This window comes from Naumovozyma dairenensis, chromosome 7 (assembly GCF_000227115.2).
Source record: "Naumovozyma dairenensis CBS 421 chromosome 7, complete genome".
Classification (NCBI taxonomy): Eukaryota; Fungi; Ascomycota; class Saccharomycetes; order Saccharomycetales; family Saccharomycetaceae; genus Naumovozyma; species Naumovozyma dairenensis.
Genome location: NC_016485.2, coordinates 1,119,817 through 1,141,571, shown reverse-complemented (window position 1 = coordinate 1,141,571; position 21,755 = coordinate 1,119,817). Strand labels below are relative to the sequence as shown.

At 34.5% G+C, this 21,755-nt stretch overlaps 6 protein-coding genes and 2 non-coding genes across 8 annotated transcripts; 6 read left to right on the top strand and 2 right to left on the bottom strand.

The window, feature by feature from the left end:
• Positions 1-1,553: 1,553 nt before the first annotated feature.
• NDAI0G04750 (uncharacterized protein) lies at positions 1,554-2,069 on the top strand (the record flags this gene model as incomplete). Its single annotated transcript, XM_003671222.1, has 1 exon — positions 1,554-2,069. One exon carries the CDS (start codon positions 1,554-1,556, stop codon positions 2,067-2,069), a length of 516 nt encoding a protein of 171 aa, XP_003671270.1.
• Positions 2,070-3,785: 1,716 nt separating this feature from the next.
• On the bottom strand, positions 3,786-3,857 carry NDAI0Gtrna4H. The gene has a single exon. It is a non-coding gene; the product is annotated as a tRNA-His (tRNA).
• Positions 3,858-4,721: 864 nt separating this feature from the next.
• On the bottom strand, positions 4,722-6,521 carry TAH11 (Tah11p; the record flags this gene model as incomplete). The annotated part of the gene is made up of 1 exon (XM_003980085.1): positions 4,722-6,521. The coding sequence occupies one exon, from the start codon at positions 6,519-6,521 to the stop codon at positions 4,722-4,724; it is 1,800 nt and encodes a 599-aa protein (XP_003980134.1).
• Positions 6,522-7,357: 836 nt separating this feature from the next.
• On the top strand, positions 7,358-9,322 carry SSC1 (Hsp70 family ATPase SSC1; the record flags this gene model as incomplete). Its single annotated transcript, XM_003980084.1, has 1 exon — positions 7,358-9,322. One exon carries the CDS (start codon positions 7,358-7,360, stop codon positions 9,320-9,322), a length of 1,965 nt encoding a protein of 654 aa, XP_003980133.1.
• A 499-nt stretch (positions 9,323-9,821) lies between these two features.
• Positions 9,822-10,241, top strand: VPS55 (Vps55p; the record flags this gene model as incomplete). Its single annotated transcript, XM_003980083.1, has 1 exon — positions 9,822-10,241. One exon carries the CDS (start codon positions 9,822-9,824, stop codon positions 10,239-10,241), a length of 420 nt encoding a protein of 139 aa, XP_003980132.1.
• A 477-nt stretch (positions 10,242-10,718) lies between these two features.
• NDAI0Gtrna7M lies at positions 10,719-10,790 on the top strand. The gene has a single exon. It is a non-coding gene; the product is annotated as a tRNA-Met (tRNA).
• Positions 10,791-15,330: 4,540 nt separating this feature from the next.
• Positions 15,331-16,686, top strand: NDAI0G04710 (uncharacterized protein; the record flags this gene model as incomplete). The annotated part of the gene is made up of 1 exon (XM_003671218.1): positions 15,331-16,686. One exon carries the CDS (start codon positions 15,331-15,333, stop codon positions 16,684-16,686), a length of 1,356 nt encoding a protein of 451 aa, XP_003671266.1.
• Positions 16,687-16,707: 21 nt separating this feature from the next.
• NDAI0G04700 (uncharacterized protein) lies at positions 16,708-20,475 on the top strand (the record flags this gene model as incomplete). The annotated part of the gene is made up of 1 exon (XM_003980082.1): positions 16,708-20,475. The coding sequence occupies one exon, from the start codon at positions 16,708-16,710 to the stop codon at positions 20,473-20,475; it is 3,768 nt and encodes a 1,255-aa protein (XP_003980131.1).
• Positions 20,476-21,755: the final 1,280 nt, after the last annotated feature.

The following is a 21,755-nucleotide window of genomic DNA, read 5'->3' as shown; positions in this document are numbered from 1 at the left end:
TAACAATTCAAACCTTTACAACAACAACAACAAAATGAACAACAATCAAGATGTTCACAACAATTTGTCTGAGGACGTAGTCATGTCTGACGATGTCCCCAACGCTTTTACTACATTGTAATTTTGAAAATATTTAGACTATCGTTAGATTTGATCATGTGACTAAAATTGACGGGCTTGCGTTGGTTAAGTGGATCATCAATGTTGCTTCCATTCGAGGTATATTGCTTGGTAGGAGATATAACATATTAAACTATATATTGGATGCATATTAGACTGCAGGATCTGACCTTATAGGTAGTTTCGTTGCAGATTAGTCCTATTATATTATAATTGTAAGATTCCATTGTAGATTAAGAGTAGTGCTAAATATAAAGTATAATAAGAGTAATTTAACATCCTCGTTTTAATGTATGTAAAAGAGTTCGGTTTCTTAAATATAAATAGTAAATAAAATGTCTATAAAAAATAATAATATAAAAATAATAACAGGAGTAAGAAGAACCGATACTTCGAGTTATGGGTCTATTTATATTCTTGTCGATGGTGGAATAGATAATACGAGATCATAATTTTATCGTTGGTATATGAATTTATTGACTAGTTTGGTATTCATCAATCGCATCGCGTCGTGCTGTTACTCACTCGCGTTCCTTCTATCTTTGGTAAGTAGCTCGTGTCTGTTATAGAAGACGTTGTACCAAACTGGATGTCTAGACCTTTACCATGGAATATTAATAGTACCTTTATCTTGAATATTGTTCGAGCAAATAATAATAAAGCTAAAAAATAGTTAGTTTTAAGGTTATGGAAGAACTATTCTAAGGGTTTCAAGTCGCTATATTTCCTGTTGAACCGTTACTAGGATAATATTTGTGAGACAAGAACATGTAATCGAAATGTTACAATGACGTTTAAGAGGCCTTGTCTCATTATGCAACGCCCATAAACCATTGCCAAGAAAAAGCCCGGCATATTCCGTCATGTTAAATTTGTGGAAACTTGATAAAAAAAGACGTCGGCCTTCCTGACGTAGTTATAAAGTATACGTAACGTTACATGCAATCAACTTCATATAGTGACCTTTTTTTTTATACACCCCATGTTTTTTTTGTGACGCTTCGCAAGGGGAATCCCGACATCGAAAAATCTAGAAGGAAATACTTGAAAAGAATATATTCTAATCACATTTAGTGACTGCCGGCACGTACATCGCAGGAAAGATTCACGTAGTGGAGTTGGGTTTTCCTTTCTACTAAACCTCTCTGACCAAGTATTATCCTTTTTAATGTTATCTCGTAAATTCAATAGACTAAGTAAAAGGAAAAAGGGAAACATCGATAAAAATGTAATGGAATTGATCCAAATTTTTTATACAAAAGGGCCAACAGTTCATAGAAACTACTTCTCGTTTCTACATTCCTAGAAACCATTTCATATATAACCCTTTCTTAGTATTTTCTTACTCTTATTAAAACAACCAATATGAAACACTTTCTCAAAGCAACTTCGTACATAAAATCATCGAAGAACAAAACAAAAATGATTTTTCAATGTTCATTGCAAAGCTTTTCTGCTTTTGTGTGGCAAGTGTCTTACCGCATAAGTATGGAGAAAAAGATGTCACTTCAGCGTTAGCCTTCGGTCATTTCATTTTTTCCACTGTCGAGAAATTTTGGGGAAGAATTGATATGTCTAATGTTAAAAACACCAAGGAAGGTCATTTCATGAAAACACTGCTCTCAATTAACAGTGAAATAACGGTTGAAACAGTAGGAGAATCTATTGCTGCTATACAAAATAATTCTGAACGCTTGTTAGTCCTTCCATCGCTAATCGAGAAGAATGATAGCTTAATTTCTAACCAATTGAATGGGTCTGATATATTTTCAATTAAGAGTGAACTGGATGATATTGTAGCATTAGGAGAACAATACCAAGGTATGATTGATAAACTCTCTTGGAAAAGTAGGTTATTTCTTAATAAGGCCTTTAAGAATGCTATTTTATCATATATTCAGTTCCATGCATGGAGAATAAATATGTTAGGTAAAAAATGTCTTAGGTAACGTTGGTACTAATTCATATTCTAGTATAATTCTCCATGATGGTGAACCCTTATTGAAGTGTGTGAAATATTCATTGCTTGCTGCCATTGAAACGATAGTTGTTTCTGGAAATTCAGTGGTGGCTATGGTTGACATGGCAAAGAACCAATTTAGGACATTCCACAATGAGACAGCCTTAATAGGTGTTATTGGAGGGCATATTAAGGGGAGAGTTAACAACGGTAAGCTCCAGTGACAAGGAACACCAAAGAGATATGTCTTTCTTACTTGAACATAGCTCAACGATTGCAAAATCTATCGCGTTTGTGTTGCTCTGTTTCGGGTTTGGTATTTATCCTTGTGTGGTTTTCTTCGTCATTTTCATTCCAATTACCATTATCATTTGGTCCCTAATTCTCTGGCGATATATTAAAGGGAGAGGACTCTAAATATGGCAGGGCGGTCCATACAAGAAAGGGTAGATATTGTATTTCCCAATAAATAGATTAGACTTATATAGGCTCAATAATAAGAGGTAAGTTGCAAAAAGCCATAAAAGAGATAATTCCCATATCTATCAACTCTCATCATACTGAATTGCTCAATAATCATACCAATATAAATATCTTTTTCTGTAATAATGTACATACATATTATGTTAACCAATCATCATCTAATAGTGTTAAGTATAAAGTTTTGTGTTTGGCGCTTAACACAATGGCTTACCCGAAATGGCAATGTGTAAACATTTGGAAATTTGTTAAGAAATCATATCCATTTGAAGCACACTCTCATTTCCAAAAATGAATTCCGTCGAACAAGTGTCAGCTGTGACATGTAGAATTTTTAAACCCCTTTTCGTTTCGGGTTCTCTGTTAGTTGCCTCTTCTAATGCATCACCCTTCCATAGAGTCACCTTTGCATAATAGAAACTTTCTTCTCTGATTAAAGGATTAGTACAAAGAGGTGTTCCCGTAGAGTCTCGTTCATATTGCTTGTTGCTAGAAGAGATTTAGTATAAACTTTATTAGAGTTTCATTAAAGAGTTCTTGGATATACCAAAAGAGACTTAAAAAGCTACGCTTCGTTATCCGGTACTTGTTCGCCCTGGAACCAAGTTCAGCTGCTAGCGAACGTTCGTTTCCAATTATTGGGAGAAAGTGTGGTAAACATCGACAAAAGTTCAACAAATGCTTTTTTCAAACCGAAGTCACCTCCTGTACCCTCATCTTGCGATATATAAGATTGTGAAGAACCACCACATTCTTTTCTATATAATAATACGTGTATGCTGGAGATAATGAAATGTATTAAATAGTTCAGTAGAAGTTATGAAAATAGAAATACATAGTATTTCCCTTAAACCAGGGAAGTTAATATAATAATATTCAGAAAACGTTGGGTAGATGTATATATAGAGTAATAAATATACCTCAATATTAAGTTAGTGTTACTTTGTTTATGAAACTTACGAAACAAATAAACAGTTTTCTTTAACGATTTTGACAAAGCCCCTTCCATTCTTTTAGGGATTACAAGGCTAGCCGTTTTCCACACGGTTAACCATTGTGGACAAGTCAAAGCAAAGCCAATATATTAATTATCTTATACCAGGTTGACCATCTATTCAAATTCTGAGACGGTGTGAGGAACTACGTACGTACTGTACATTACATTCGTAAGTGAAAAAATTCAGTTCACTGAAAAACCGGGGGAGTTTCAAAAAAAATGATAATTTGCCATCTCCTAGAATCGAACAAGGGTTTCATCGGCCACAACGATGTGTACTAACCACTATACTAAGATGGCATATTATTTGTGTTTAATGTAGTAAAGGCGTTGGGGACATCATCAGACATGACTACGTCCTCAGACAAATTGTTGTGAATATCTTGATTGTTGTTCATTTTGTTGTTGTTGTTGAAAGGTTTGAATGTGTTTATTAAAGTACTTAATTACTTAGTTACTTCGTTGTTCGTTTGTTACTTAGTTCTATGTCATTACATAAACTACATATGCAGGATATAAGATATCCTTGCCTCTTATATATATCCCTTGGAAGGATCTTGGATCTTCTCAAGACTTTGACTCAACCCCTTGTTTCAGAAAGTATCTAATACTTGACGCAGTTGTTACGACTCTCCCAGAGCTCGTACACACCCTGCAGGATTACGCTATCTAATAGGATAACCCCGTACTGAAGATCTCGATTCAACTCCTTGTTAGTCTAACTAAACACAGGCTAGGAATCCTCTTTGATCTGACGATATACCATCCGCGACCTCAACCACGGATATCTCATATCCGTGACCTCGCCGACGGGTAGTAAAGTCGAATCTTCAAAGTTCACTTCACTACATTTAACTTTATGAATTTTGATTGTGATATCCCACAAATACTAACATGTGATTTCTGACCTCATGTAAGGAAAAACATGATTGTTGAACACAATATGTGAAATAATCTTCTAGGGTAAGAAGGCCAAACCATTAGAAAGAGTATGGTGTTGCGTACAACTTATGACACAACACAGATATTTGTTACAAAGTATATATAACTACCTGTACGTTATTTTTTTTTAGAAGATACTATTCAATATTTACAATGAAGGAACAAATTGGGACTATCGTTCTTGAAATTCATATGTAAGCTCTTACCGTTATGAGACACATATTATACATCCATATGAATATTAGTTTCATGTGCCTTCTCTTTAAATTCATTCAAAGCACTTTCAAATTTGTCAGATTTCAATTGATCCCATTTATAAACTTTTAATCCACCTTCCACAACAATGCAAGAAATTTGATCACTTAATAAAGATTGTAATTTATCAATAATTTCCTCTGCTTCATATTCACCAATGGGATTATTACTATTTTGTAAACTATCCGCAATCAATTCAGTCAAATGAGTTACCGTGTATGGTTCATTCCAATTTAATGAGATTAAAATTTTGAAAACTTGTGACATCTTAACGGATAAAAATTCTTGATATTTTCTTTGTCTTTCAGATAATAATGCAGCGGATCTTCTTTCACGTTCTCTTAATCTATCTAATAAATTGGATTGAGAATCATGTTGTTTCTCTTTATAGATGAATTGTTCCTTCTTATTATGGATGTAATTTTTCTGCTTTGTAGGACTTTGAATTCTTTTCGTTTGATATGATGGTGACGATACGTCCATGTTGTCATTGTCAATACTTCCACGTCTTTTATTTACTTTAAGAGGCGGTACATCCTTAGGGACAACATCCAGATCGTAATGATTTAGATACCATAAGTCACACATTTCTGCGAATTGTAATTTTCTTGATTTATTGGATAAAGCCATTAATGGATCTATTTGAGGTAATTTTATAGCCAATTCGCATTTTGAATTTGCCTCAATGATGTATGCTTGGGGCCAAATAGTCAATAATTTCAAGAAATCATCTTGGACAATTTTAAAGTTCATCATATTTGACATTTGTGGTAATAAAGAATGTAATTCAGGAGCAATGTTACTTACTCTAGACATTGAATTTAATGATAGGATAGTCTCAGATGTGGTGAATAAACGTTTATAGAGATTTAATTTTTGTTGTAATATTAGTTGGTGAGATTGTTTATTGTAAAACTTTTCTGCGACTTGTGGAAATTCTTTTATTTGTTGACTTAATAGCTCAGCTGAGACTTTCTTGTTTCCGTTTAATGGTGTACTAAGTGGAGGAAATATAGTCAAATGGATTGGATTTGTTGACGGATCTATTTGAATTGGAGATGTGGAGTGAAGTCCATTGGACAATGTACTTAAAAGAGTTCCTGTATGAAATAATAAACAATCGGGTTCATCAATGGAAGTCCACTGATTATCATCTATACTTGCAGTTGGGGGCTTATATTTAATACCCTTTGCAATGGGGAAAACAGTTAATATACCTGCTGAAGTATGATTAATAAAATCATGATTGAACAAATATTGGAAATCTTCGCCATTTACTGAGACTTTTTCTAAGTTACCTCTTTCGTGATGATACCTAGTCAATTTTGTTGCGAAGTTGGTTTCTGAAAGAGTATTTTGTAAAGTTGTATTTTGTACTATACTTTTCAAACATAATTGGGAGAAAAATAGACTGACTTTAAATAATCTTGAAGATAATTTTTGTAAATAAGGGTTGTTAACAGTTCTGTTAAATTGCAAATCAGGTTCAGAATTGTAAATGTATTGTTCCATTGATATATCATTATTAATGGATAAAGTTCCTGTGAAATTAGCATCGAATTGTTGCTTGGTATCAGGGGCGTTATTACTGTCATTTAGATGTGAGATTAATGAATCTAACGAGGATTTATTAGCATAATTCTTCAATAAGAAAGTGTCAGTGTACAATAATATAGATCGTACCACTGGTAAGAGTTCATCTTCTTGTGAGATTTTATCTAGATCGATAATGGGTATCGTTTGTTTTCTAGTATTTTGGGTTGACATTATGGTATGGATTTTCTTAGCACACCGTCTAATATATGAATTAAACTTTTTGTCTAGATAGTTTATTAAGGCAATGGATCAACAAGTTCTTGTCGTGAGTACAGAGGGAGGGCAGTTAGTCTGGCACAGTAGATACGGCATTATGTATTAAGATTTTTGCCTGAGACAATTGACAGAAATATGTTCGAGAAGCTTGATATTATTATTATTTCACTTATATATCATGAACAGCCCTTTTGATTCCACCGGGAATCGAATAGCAGATTTATTAAACCCACACATTTTCAAAAGTACAACCCTAGGAAATTTTTCTAGGGTCAATCAACCTTTTTCTCTCTGGAACCCTTATTACAGAGCACACCCCATTTTCCCCTCCCCCAACCAATTCTCTATGAGTCACGCCTTCGTGATTTTTTTTCCGTTCCTTCCATGGGGTTCCATCTCGCTTCGTCTCGCTTCGTCTCGCTTCGTCTCGTCTCGTCTCTCAACGGCTCAACGCCTTAACGCGCGGAACCGGCCCAGTTAGTTAATTTCTCAGTATGTGGTGGGTGATTCAACTACGTATGTAGGGACAATATTCCCTGTTCATATAAAAAGGAAATCTTCCATTCCCTTCCGCGAAACTACAACGACCAGGGAGGAAAATACACAACTAACTAACTAACTGGAAATATCGACACTTCCACATCTGTTGATACAAAAAATCTGGACAACCATCAAACAAAAGTATACATCTCTATCATTAAAGATATATATATACAACTGGAGGACCCATTCTGTAAATAACAAGCTAAAATCAAAGCGACAAGAACATAAATAAAAGATAAACAAACAAGATGTTAGCAGCCAAGAACATCATGAACAAATCCGCATTCGGATCTTCATTCCGTCTAGCAGCTACCCGTTTACAATCCACAAAAGTTCAAGGTCAGGTCATCGGTATCGATCTTGGTACTACCAACTCAGCAGTCGCAATAATGGAAGGTAAGATTCCAAAAATTATTGAGAATGCTGAAGGTGCAAGAACAACACCATCCGTTGTTGCCTTCACTAAAGAAGGTGAAAGATTAGTTGGTATCCCAGCTAAACGTCAAGCTGTCGTCAATCCTGAAAACACTTTGTTCGCCACAAAACGTTTGATCGGTCGTCGTTTTGAAGACGCTGAAGTACAAAGAGATATTAAACAAGTCCCATATAAGATTATTAAACATAGTAACGGAGATGCTTGGGTGGAAGCTAGAGGTCAAACTTATTCTCCTGCTCAAATTGGTGGGTTTGTCTTGAATAAGATGAAGGAAACCGCTGAAGCTTATTTGGGTAAAGCGGTTAAGAATGCAGTCGTTACTGTTCCTGCTTATTTCAATGATTCTCAAAGACAAGCTACTAAGGATGCTGGTCAAATTGTTGGTTTAAACGTTTTACGTGTCGTTAATGAACCAACTGCAGCAGCTCTAGCTTATGGTTTGGAAAAATCAGATTCTAAAGTCATTGCAGTTTTCGATTTGGGTGGTGGTACTTTCGATATTTCTATCTTAGATATCGATAACGGTGTCTTTGAAGTTAAATCTACTAATGGTGATACACATTTAGGTGGTGAAGATTTCGATATTTATTTATTGAGAGAAATTGTCTCTCGTTTCAAATCTGAATCAGGTATCGATTTAGAAAATGACCGTATGGCTATTCAAAGAATTAGAGAAGCTGCTGAAAAGGCTAAGATTGAATTGTCTTCTACTGTCTCCACTGAAATTAACTTGCCATTTATTACTGCTGACGCTTCTGGTCCAAAACATATTAACATGAAATTCAGTAGAGCTCAATTTGAAACTTTAACAGAACCATTAATTAAGAGAACCATTGATCCAGTTAAGAAGGCTTTGAAAGATGCTAATTTAGCTACTTCTGATATTTCTGATGTTTTATTAGTCGGTGGTATGTCAAGAATGCCAAAGGTTGTCGAAACTGTTAAACAATTATTCGGTAAGGAAGCCTCTAAAGCAGTTAACCCAGATGAAGCTGTCGCCATTGGTGCCGCCATTCAAGGTGCTGTCTTATCAGGTGAAGTCACTGATGTCTTATTATTAGACGTTACTCCATTATCCTTAGGTATTGAAACTTTAGGTGGTGTTTTCACAAGATTGATCCCAAGAAATACTACCATTCCAACAAAGAAATCTCAAATCTTCTCTACCGCTGCAGCTGGTCAAACTTCTGTGGAAATTAGAGTTTTCCAAGGTGAAAGAGAATTAGTCAGAGATAACAAATTGATCGGTAATTTCAATTTGGCTGGTATCCCACCTGCACCAAAGGGTGTCCCACAAATCGAAGTCACTTTCGATATTGATGCTGATGGTATCATTAACGTCTCCGCAAGAGATAAAGCTTCCAACAAGGATGCTTCCATCACTGTTGCTGGTTCCTCTGGTTTATCTGAATCTGAAATTGAGCAAATGGTTAGCGATGCTGAAAAATTCAAGACTCAAGATGAAGCAAGAAAACAATCCATTGAAACTGCTAACAAGGCCGATCAATTAGCAAACGACACTGAAAACTCTTTGAAAGAATTCGAAGGTAAACTAGATAAAGCTGAAGTTCAAAAGGTTAAAGATCAAATCGCCTCATTGAAGGAAATCATTGCTAGAGTTCAAGGTGGTGAAGAAATTAATGCTGAAGAATTAAAGACAAAGACTGAAGAATTACAAACTTCTTCTATGAAATTATTCGAACAAATGTACAAGAACAGTTCTGATAACAGCAACAATAGTAACAACGATGCTCAATCTGGTGAAACTAAGCAATAGATACAAAAATTATAATATCATTTGCCAATTAAGCATCCCAATTGTCCATTAAAGTCATTCCATTATAAAGATAAAACACATGACCATATATGAAAAAATAAATCATATATTATATAAATAACAATTGTATCTTTGTATATATGTATATATATTTCTTGTAAGTAGTCCATTCAAATATACATTATACTTCATTGATTAAAGTAATAAAATGGAATACGTATGTGCACACTTTAAACAAGCGACACATTATTTCTTTCCTTTCATTTTAATTCATTCATCCTTACCCCGGGTAATAGCTTTGCATGAGATTTGACCGTTTCAAAAATTACTATTACAAAATAGACGTATAAACGTTAACATGTCATATAGGGATTTTATCAATTAAGGTTTCAAAACAAAAGCTGTAAAGAAAAACCTTACCCAAAGAATTGCCAAATTCATTAAGTTTTCGATCTGAAACGCTATCAAAGAAAAATATACTAGTAGCATCAAAATAAACATGCAATTTAAAGTCTCTCCATTAACGAAAATCATATCCCTATCGGTATTCTTAGCATTAGGTTTCCTTCTAGTGATTCTAAGTTGTGCATTATTCCATAACTATTATCCATTATTTGATATCTTAGTCTTTATCTTAGCTCCAATACCTAATTCTATATTTGGCTCAAGATCATATGCTTCCTCTGATTTCATGTCTCCATCTTCAAATAATGGCAAAGATTTAGGTCATTTCCTAACAGGTATGTTCGTCGCAAGTGGGATCGCATTGCCTTTAGTGTTTTATCATTGTCAATTGATTGGTTCTGTCAGTTGTGCAATGAGTATGATTGGTGGTCTGATCATATATTCTAGTATAGTAATATTTTCATGGTTCTTCCATAGTAGTTGGGAAAATGATGAAGATAATTTATTCGGTTAAGAAAAAAGTACCATGTAACCCTAAATTATGATATCATATGTCTGCATGAGGATTTGACTTATGATTATTAGAAAAGTCAACCGCTGATTGAGTGTCACTTTTCTTTGCAATATATATTTAACACCAAAAGAAAACAGCATGAAGTGAGGTATTATATAGTACTTTTCTCAGACATCACAAGAATATCATATTTTCTACATAATAACAATAATAATACAGTTCAAATAATTAAGCTAGAAATCATCAATGACTTTTATCGTTCTTTATTCATCTCCAATCCTGCTTACCACGATTTTTCTCACTTTCTAATTATTAGAATACTATCAGTTCCAAATCAACTTCTTACTTTACTTATCAGGACTCTAAGTTCATATTCTAATGATTCAATTCAAATCCAGTATAAAATTCCTCAGGTTATCACGTGGTCACCTGGTCTAATGTCCTAATCTGTTAACAAACTTCAAATATGAATTAGCAAGCGCCGTGGCGCAGTGGAAGCGCGCAGGGCTCATAACCCTGATGTCCTCGGATCGAAACCGAGCGGCGCTAATTCTTTTTTTTGATTCTACCTTTCTTTGAAAGCTACAATGCATATATCTAATATTGAGTTATCTACCTTTGATATGATATTTTTGTGGCTGTTGAGGCATAAACAGTTCAATATCTAAGTTATTTAGAAAGAAAAAGAAACTAAACTGGTCTCCCACTAGCAAAAAGAAATTTTATATTACAATGTTCACATATATATTGCGCGTCGCCTCCGTTACATAGTAAAGGTTGTGAAAACAGGCTAATAAAAAATACTGTATTAGTTCCGAACGGCTCTATACTATATCAATATATTCCAACATTTTTACGTAGAACCAAGATGTTTAATATTCAAAGCAAAATAAAACAAAATATATATATAATTGATTTAGTCAACCTCGTTAGGCAGTGTCTTTCATAACTCCATACTCACTTTTACTCTGACCCTCGATAAATGCAAAGGGAAAAGTGCTGTTCTTATAAATGATAGTAGTCCAATACACACTGGAATGAGTAATTGGAAACAGCAGGGTTCGAAACAAATTGTTTGACTAAGCTAGTTCTAAAATAAGGCTACTCTAACTATTAGATATATTCTTAAATTATATAAAGGTTATATCTTATTTTATGGTGACTACATAGAGGAGAGTTCCAGTTGAAGGACGACTTGCTCTTCGATAAAATAAGTTGCTAAATGTCACCAATAAAGCTTGATGGGTTTAGTCAAGTTTTTCTCCACGATAAAGTTATGTGGTGGTACATGCACGGCGTCCCGCTTAGGATACCAATCCAGAGTGGCAGGTTAGGCCTCTCTATAGTTACCCCTGTATAATACCAAACCACTCTATGAGGTCGGAGTGGCTTTCTCGAAGTTATCTTAGAGAGATTGGAATATAAAGAAATCACGGAAAATTGTTTACATTTTATAATCTCATCTGTCTAAAATTTAACATTCTTGAGATCCAAAAACTTTTGAAATTGGGAAACCTAAAGTAAATAAAAAACCACTAAAATTTGAAGAGTCATCTTTGGACAATTATGAGCTTTATATAAATGTTTCCTGATATAACTCAAAAGAGATGGAATGAAAATAATTCTAAAGAAATCATATAATAATTTTTTTTTATTTTTTTTCGTGTCGTCAATTTGTGTCACCTTATTAGTATGGCATTAATTAATACACTTAAGAATTAAACTGTTGGTTTCTATCAAAACCAATGGAAGTTATTAGCATTTTTGAGACCAGAGAATGGCCATGGATATTGTACGCATGCATGGATGTATGCAAATCCAAATAGAAACTTGAACTCCAAATATGAAGTATTCCATTGGATTGGTGATGAACTTCCAGTCGGCAGTGCAGAGGACAACACATGTGTGTTAATTTGCAAAAGATTGAACAAACAAACAAATAAATAAAAATAATATATTTGGCTTTTTATGGATTTGATATTTATGCAAACTATATAATAATTACAAAAGTATTGTCAATACCCAACCTAGAAGATGACACTAAAATCGAAAAGGATTTTGATTACATGAAGAACCCATAGTATTACCCCGATGGCACCGAACATAAACATAATACTACAAAGTAACGGAAGGTAGAATGGACATTTGCCTACAAATAAAGCAATAAACGGGAAGATATAAATACCCCACTAAATAATTGAATTTTTTTCGTGAATCTTGGCTTTTGTCCATTTTTAGCCAAGTAATTCTTCTCAATATCCTTGGCAATCATGTCTATGATCCATAATGATGCTTCTTCATCTGGTCCATCTTCATTAGTTACTTTCCAATTCCTGATTGTAAAATTAGAATAGTGAGTCGGTGGGTAAATGATTGCCATACCCAGTGCTTTCTTAATACGGATAACCACGTCTTTTATTTCACCTAAGCGAAGAAGACGTTTATCAATCACTTTCCTTTTTAACTGTAATAATTTCTCCAATATTTAAAGAATTTGAGGATTAGAAAGATATACTTCTTCAAATTCCCTCAAAGACCCACAAATTGATTCAATTTCATGGAAAATTTCATCACAGTATTTGATATGTGAACTATCATCATCAGCAATCCTAGCATTATGTTGAAGAAAGGAAACACAAGTGTCTATTTCCAAATTCTTAAGAATGGCAACCCTGTTTCAGTAACGTTGGTTACTTTTGCATTCACGGCATGAAATAAAGCTAATGTCAAAGAGAAGAAGGAAACAATTTTTAAAAAATTTGTCACAATGTTTGTTAGTTATCGAATAGCTTCCCTTAATTTGTTATCTAAAGATGAGATAAAATAAGAGAGATTGCCAATTGACACAAAAAAGTGACGAGAAATTGGCAAAAAAATAGTCGACTGATTAGGAATCACATATTTGTTTATATACCCTCTGGGATCTTTCGAATGGCCTACTCGGTTGTTATTGCCCAAAAGAATGGTAAATAATGTATGACTTCATTTTTTCAGAGATATACTAAGAATACTTTTTTACATATCAACCCAGAAATTCCCGATGGGTTAAATTATAGTAAGGTAAATGTGTAACCAAAATCTATCATCACGTACTGGTGTATACACAATAGTAGCAAAGTCTTACGTATAGTAGGGTATACAAAGCCGATATATGGTTATCTTCGTAATCCATTGATTGTATGACGGGGTGTTGCAATTACTGGGAGATGTACATATATATACATATACATTGTATTTAGAAAAGGAAGCCCAATTAACAAACTGGTTCCACAATGACTGTACTAGCATTGAGTGTTTAACTTGTTGAATATACACGAAAATGTTGGCTATGTGGTAACACACAGAACCACAAAAAACATAATCTAACCTTGCCACTGAAGCTCCTTTAGAAAACGTTACCAATCTTAGAAATTTTGACTATTCACTTTATTAGGTTCTTTACTTGTTATATAAAATAAGTAACCTATATATTTTACCTCAACGTAATAATAGATAACCTTCAACCGTCAATAGGAAGTAAATTACATCTGACAGACTCCATGCCTTCTGCGAGGTTATTACATTTGGGGATGTCTTGAAGGAGAACATAAAATTAGTTACTTGGGCGTTTCAATACTTTTCTGTTAGAATTAAGTTACTTTTTTCGATACTTTTCTATAATTTTTCTGTGGCAGCCGTTTGATTATGCGAGAGTACATAACATCAAATAAATGCTGCTCAATACTTGAAGATGTTTTGAAGATCATCTCAATACCAAAATATCATGACAATAATGAAAAGAATTTAAGATGAGGAACAAAAAAATCCATCTTGAAACTTCTACTTCTTCCTCAACTTACTCTAAAAAGATGTGATATATTTTTATGACCGAAAATAAGAAACGACACACAAGAGAAGAGGCTTGGGCTGTGGGCTGAATAGACGGCAGAGGCGTTGCATTACACAAGTGGATAAAGCATGAGAGAGAGAGAATAAAATATTATGCATACAGAAACATTAGAAGAACGAGAAGAAAAGAAAAGAGATGAAAAGTTTTCCTACGGGTTATTAGTGTACGAGACGTAATGGAAGAGGCGGTCGGGAGCAATGGAAATAAATAACTCATGGATTTTTCCTCTAAAAGTTCCTCTTCTTTTGAATATGTTTAAATGAAAAAAGAATCAAGTATACTATTAATTTAGAACACTTTGTGTCACTGTATAATCCCTATTATATTACATTACTGTCACGTTCTAGGCTATTTGGCCTTTTCCGTGGCGCGTTTCTCGAAGGTGACCAACGAAGTGAACGAGTGAAAATTTTCCATGGCATCGCTTTCTGAATGGGTTCATGAGTTTCAGCGAATACCATATATATATATAGAGACATTGAAATGGGAAATTTGAATCTGAAGTTATCTTGATGCTCATTTATAGAAGAGAAGAAAAGAAAACATACAACTAGATCCCTAGGAACCTAGATCATAGAAAGAAGAGAATATTATATCCCATCACATAATATCTCATCACATAACATTACATCACATAACATCGCATCAGATCCTCACCGAAAGGATCATCACATCACCGAAGGAACATACTCATCGATAGACATACTCATCGATAAACATACTACTCATACTACTCACCGATAGACAGTAATACACATCCATAGGATTGATAATTATCTGCTATTCATCGAGCTTAGTGTACGTATATTTTAAGAGCTACAAGATATAAGTTTTGATACTGGTAATAATTATCTGTCGGTATAGATCTAACTATTGAGCTTATATTGGATACAGAGATAATAGAATAGTAGATATTGCATTCGTTATCTTCAAATTTCTCAAAAGTAGAAATATCAAAGATAAGACACACCAGATTCCTAACTCATTATCGAGGTAATCAAGATAATAAGGACACAACTTCACCCAAACTGGTCAGTAACAGACGTAAAAGATTTCATATCATAGACGTCTATTAATTTTTTATAAAGGATTCAAGGTGCAGGGTAAGTTGAGTTATACTCGGCTGTTAAATAAGAGTGCGGTTTATATATTATCGTGAGGTAATATATCACAAAATCGTGACAATATTCACTACTGAATATGTCTAGCGTTACTACCGATCAAAGGGAATTGGAAGAGTCAAATACACTACTTCCAGAAGTAATTACAACAGGATTTGTCTTAGACGAAGAAGAAGAGGATGAAATCAAGAATGTGGAGAATCCTTACTTAAAGATGTTTGGGCAAACTCCGGCAATTGATGCATTAAGAAACTCCGAAAGAACCAAAAATTTCAATACATACGAATACGCGGAATTTTATTGTCCTGAATTATTCGGTTTCAAAAGTCTAAAGCCATTTAGAAATTATAAAGGCTTAGTCAAGGAGACCAAGGACGATGACAATAGAAACGACAGTTATAAAGAATCAGGGAAATCCTTTAGTAGAAGCACAGGAATGGAAAAATATGTTTATGGTGAAGATCCAATTAAATTTGTACAGCAATTTTTGCGTGAATACCAGAAAAGAAATATTCTAGAAAGTAAATCTACTATTTATACCACCTTTAGAAGTCTGTTACCAGCAAAATTAACTGCTATGTGTGCTGCTTCAGATGGTAAGGAAGATCCAGATGCGTTGATTGAACAATTTGTTTTAACACAAGTATCATGGCATCAATTAGTCAAGAATGCCATTGACACTCTAAAGCTATTGGATGACAACGTAATCATCGCTGAAAGAATCAGTCAATCCAAGGTATTTTTAGAAACAGCTTCATGGGTTAAGACCAATAAGAGATTAAGGAATATGATGCCTTTATTATCTTTATCAAACAGTCGTGCCAGGGAGTTTAATTCAATGTACCAGGAAGAACGTTTCAACGAGGATTTCAATCTAACTAAGGCTATTTATTCATTCACAGGTAACGAAGTTGCCACTTTAACTGGATGGAGTATTGAACACCCACAGGATATCGCAATCATTGCACAGTTCCCACGTATTGAAGAATCAGAATTGAGAAATAAATTAGGGGTTTCGAAATATACAGACGCAAAGTATGAATCTCTGAAGGATTTCATTACTACAAAAGACTCAACAATGAGCTTAACTATGACCAAGTTGAACAAAGAAGAAAATGATGAAAGTCAAACCAAAAAAATTGCTTACTTGGAGTACGATTATGCATTTAAGTTAACGGATGAAGAGTGGACCAAAAACAAGCCAATTATCAAAAGAACAAATAGCATTTTGGGTACCAACTTCACTGCAAATCCATATGCTAACAATACTGAGTTTCAAGCTACAGGTAGACAGTGGACAACATCAGCCTTCAAAGAGATTATAAGGGATAGAAGATGTAAACATTGTGGACATAAGAAGGACAAAAATCATTATTGTTCAGTAGGCATGGTTATTTATAGTTACAGAGTCTCGAAACCACGTCAACCTAAATAAAATGTCAGGGTAGATTCAGATATGTATACAGTAAGTAATAAAAGAAATTACAATTTGAACAATACTACAGTATATAGTCAGGATCTATCCACAACCAACCAGACGATTTATCATATCAGAGCAAGACACCAATGGAAAACCCTACCTATGGCTACCATTTGGATAGATAAACGTCAAGTACAAGCACTTTTGGACAGTGGTAGTGAAATTAATTTGATACAAGAGGATATAGCCAAGATGTTGGAGCACCAGAAGAATGTATCAAGAATTAACAACAACAACCCAGTTAGGATCGAGTGTGGAGGAAAAATTAGTATGAGTGAATATCTATTATTAGGATCATGTTTTAAACTAAAGGAAAGATCGTATACAGCTTTGTTCCATGTAGTCAATATTTCAACCAATGTACCAAAAATGATATTAGGTATACCATGGTTACGTGAACATGGAATTATTCTAAATTTCGAACAAAATGCCTACAGTATTATGGATCAGGGAGGGAAGATCATAGACCAGGTAAATAATGATACCGGCTATAAGTCAAACTTTCAACAGGTAACAGATAACTCATCATATTTAACTCAAGAACATGCAAACTCTAACCTAGAGGACGAAGGACACGACAAAGTAGACAATTCGGAAATAACACTGCCACCTGAATTATCAGATCTAGCTATTTACTTTGCTAAACCAGACTATAAAGGAAAATTAAAGGAATCCGACTTTAAGACATTCATAGAATTTGAGAAGACTAAACCAAATCGAATGGGCACTCCAGGATACCCAATTCCACAAGCATGGCTAACACAAGCAAAGAAACAAATGCAGGTTATGGTCGATCAAGGTGTAGTAGAAGAAGTTAATGGTTATTGTAACTACGTCAGTCCAGGTTTTTTCATCAGGAAAAGAGATACTGAAGAACTCAGATTGGTAATAAACTACAGAACAGCTAATCAATATGTCATTGGAATGGAATCACAACTACCAAGTATTTACGATTCAATAGTCACTTTGCCTGACTCGGTTTTTACGGTGTTAGACATTACATCAGCCTTTTATACTGTTAAGTTGGATAAATTGTCCCAAGATTTCCTTTGCTTCAAAGTTGGGAATCAGACTTATAGACCTCTTAGAGCTCCTATGGGCTATAAGAATTCTGCTCAATTGTTTGCCGCTTTCATAAACCATATTTTACCCTCCTCATTGAAACCACATCTTACTATTTATGTGGACGATTTGTTAATCATTGGTAAACCGAACACAATTGTGTCTTTGACACGTGAGGTGATCCAACACCTAGGGGGATATGGAATTAGGTTTTCTGCTAAAAAGATTCAATTTAACCAAAGGTCTATAGAATACCTAGGTTATAAAATAGTCCCAGGTGGAATAAAACCTCTTGAAAGGCACATTGAAGCTATTGTCAACCTACCGCCACCTCAAACAGTCAGGGATGTAAGAAGTTTAATAGGAATGGCAAATTTTATTAGGAATTGGATACCAAATATCAGCGAATCGTTGAAACATATGTATCAAACTATTAAAGATTATGGTGACAAAGGAAAAAAGGGCAGAATATCGATAAGTGAAGAATTGATATTGGAGTACCAAAATTTCAAGGAAACATTACAAAGACTACCAACAATTGGTCGGTTTATTCCAGGTTACCCAATTTTGATCTTCACCGATGCTTCCCGATATTCTACTGGTGCAGTTGTGATCCAACTAAGTGACAAAGCTGATAGTAGAAAACCAATCCAGATAATCATAGACGAAATTAAAGAGAGAAATGGTAAAGTTCAAGGGAAAATATCAGGCTTTTCGAGTCATAAGTTAACACCTGCAGAACAAAATTACTCCGTTTATGATCTAGAGCTATTAGCTATTGATAAAGTATTGGAACAGTATGAACAGTGGTTGATTGGTTCCCCAGTTACGGTAATTACAGATCATGCTAACTTAAGTAGATTAACAACTAAAGTTAGGCTGACTCCCAGAATTAGTCGAACCATGGAATTCCTGATGCAATTTGATGTAAGAATAGGGTTTATGGAAGGAGACAGCAATACAATGGCTGACGGACTCTCAAGATATCCCATACACAAATCATCAGAGCCATCCAAAATAGAAGTAGAATTATTCAGAAGGAGCAAATTAAGACCAGAAATACTGGAACCATCAATTCCGTACGAAGATACTGAAATTCCAAATCAAGTTAAACGTTTGTTTATAACTACAGCTAAAATCAATGAAAGTGATAATGTATTTTTGAGAGTACCAGAAATGACACTAGAAATTGTGGAGAAATATCAAGAGGATCAAATACATGATATTACTGGACTTCCAATTACATTACATGACAAATTAAAGGAAGCTGTGAGTAACATCAAGGTAAATTCGAAACTCCATTTTTTAACAATACAAGGTGATAAACTGCTAACTAAAGAGCATAAATGGTGGATTCCACAAGAACAATACGAAATAATATTGTGGATTATATGGAACACACACATTAACAATGATATGCATCGTGGTATACAGGAAACACTTCGATGTATTAGGAAACGATACAACTTTGATGATCTCTATAAACTTACTCAGGTGGTTGTCAACTCTTGTAAAATCTGTCAATCGAATAAACCAACAAATTTTTCGATCTCAAACTACCGATATATCCCTACTCCTAGCCGACCACATATGATTATGAGTGCAGACCACATTACCGATCTCGATACTTCCAAAGATGGATATAACGAAATATTAGTGATAGTGGATCTTTTTACTCGATATACATACTTAATCGCTGCGAAGAAACAGGATACGGCAGAAGAGACATTTCAGAGATTAGAAGAGAGACTTTGTTTACATGGCGGTTTACCCATCACGATGCTAACCGACAACGGAACAAAATACAAAGGTGAATTCAACAAAAATTTGTCCTGGCGTGGAATAAATCATTGGAATACTTCTATTTACAGAGCAAAGTCAAACGGTGCTAACGAACGTATGAATGGTATTATTAAACAATGCCTAAGAACTCATGGAGCGTTAATGCGTCCACATTGGCCTCAACATCTATCAGCTACTGAATTTTTCATTAATAGTAGGACACACTCGGCAACACGTCGATCTCCAAATGAGTTGAAATTTGGCTATGAACCTGAATGGATAGATACAAATAAACGTCTGGAAATGCTTAATACTGATACCAGAATACAAGTCATGTCAGATGAAGAATGGTATAATTATATCCAAGAAAAGGTAAAACCAATTCAAGCCCTATTAGTAAAAAGTAAAGATAGAAATAAACAGAAGATTACCAAAACAGGGAAACCAGTAGTATTCAAAGTAGGTGAAATGGTATGGATTTCTAGACATGCATACGTTGCAAAAGGCCTGAAGGCGCTAAAAGCTGTTTTTATAGGACCTGCTGTTATTAAAGAAGCCGTCAGAGAAACATCCTATAAGGTAAATATATTAAACTCAAGCATAGTACTTCATGTAAATGCTGAGTTCCTTAGCAAATTCATTAAACCCATTGATACAGTCAGACAATTAAGAATCGCCATGGATGAATATTTCGAAACAATAGTTACAACAGACAACACACCAAAACAGACAAAATTAAATGGTATAATGAAAGCTTCACAGGAAAACGGTCACCCGAATCAAGAGGACTTTCAATCCACAAATAAAAGGGGAGCACCATCCGAGTTGAATGAAAAGAATGCAATAAACGATGCAAATACAACAACTCGTAAGAAAATATGTAGAAGAAGCAAACATTAAGGTAGAATTACACAAATGAGAATATATATTTGGATTGAAATACACTTCACATGTTACAATGCTGATCATGATCTACATAGTACTTACAGAAGCTTATCATATAATACTGTTTAATAGAACCGCATTTAAAGTGACTACAAATATACGGCCCGAACGACAGTTGTTAAATTCCCGACATGTTCGATAGTATAAGATGAAACAATATCTACAGGAGGGGGCGAGAGAACAAACGATGTGTAACTAACGCTGGTGATACAGCTATACTAGGAGAAGCATTAAGAGCTATTGAGAGACACTATTACAAGTTATGATCCACATCTGTCCCACTTGGGCATATACAGAGTGGATGACGAAAGCGAATGTTCGGAGATACCATTTTTTCAAAAAAAAAAATGTGTCATATCAGCCGCATTGTGTCTGGAGGTTAATAAAATCATAATGAGAAATAGGTAACTTAAGTGGAACAGACAAATAAATTCGACTCGGAAATGATAGAGGGAATATATTAAACAATAGAAATAGTAGGTCGCATTCTTAATATGACGATTATAGCCTACAGATAAACTATTAGGTATGCTTACACTTAGGACGTCAGTAATCAATACGCTATATGCAAGTGAAGTAATTAGCACTTTGCATAAAATACAGGGACATCTTCCGGAGATGCAGAACAACTTAGTGGGAGTAGAAATTAAGGGCAACATAAAAGAACACGCGAATGAAAAATAATATTCGAGGAACAGATCTTAGTCTTAAAGCAGCTTGACCAAAGCTAGTTTTTAAGGTTAAAGGAAACTCCGAGATAACTTAATGACATCTTAGTCTGACCAAAGCTGGGATAGATTTAAGAGAGGGACTGAGGGTCTTAGTGTCAAATTAGTTTGATGAAAACTAATTTGAAATTAAGAGAGGGGCATGTCACGTTCTAGGCTATTTGGCCTTTTCCGTGGCGCGTTTCTCGAAGGTGACCAACGAAGTGAACGAGTGAAAATTTTCCATGGCATCGCTTTCTGAATGGGTTCGATGAGTTTCAGCGAATACCATATATATATAGAGACATTAGAAAGTGGGAAATTTGAATCTGAAGTTATCTTGATGCTCATTTATAGAAGAGAAGAAAAGAAACATACAACTAGATCCCTAGGAACCTAGATCATAGAAAGAAGAGAATATTATATCCCATCACATAATATCTCATCACATATATCCTATCACATAATATCTCATCACATAACATTACATCGCATAACATCGCATCAGATCCTCACCGAAAGGATCAT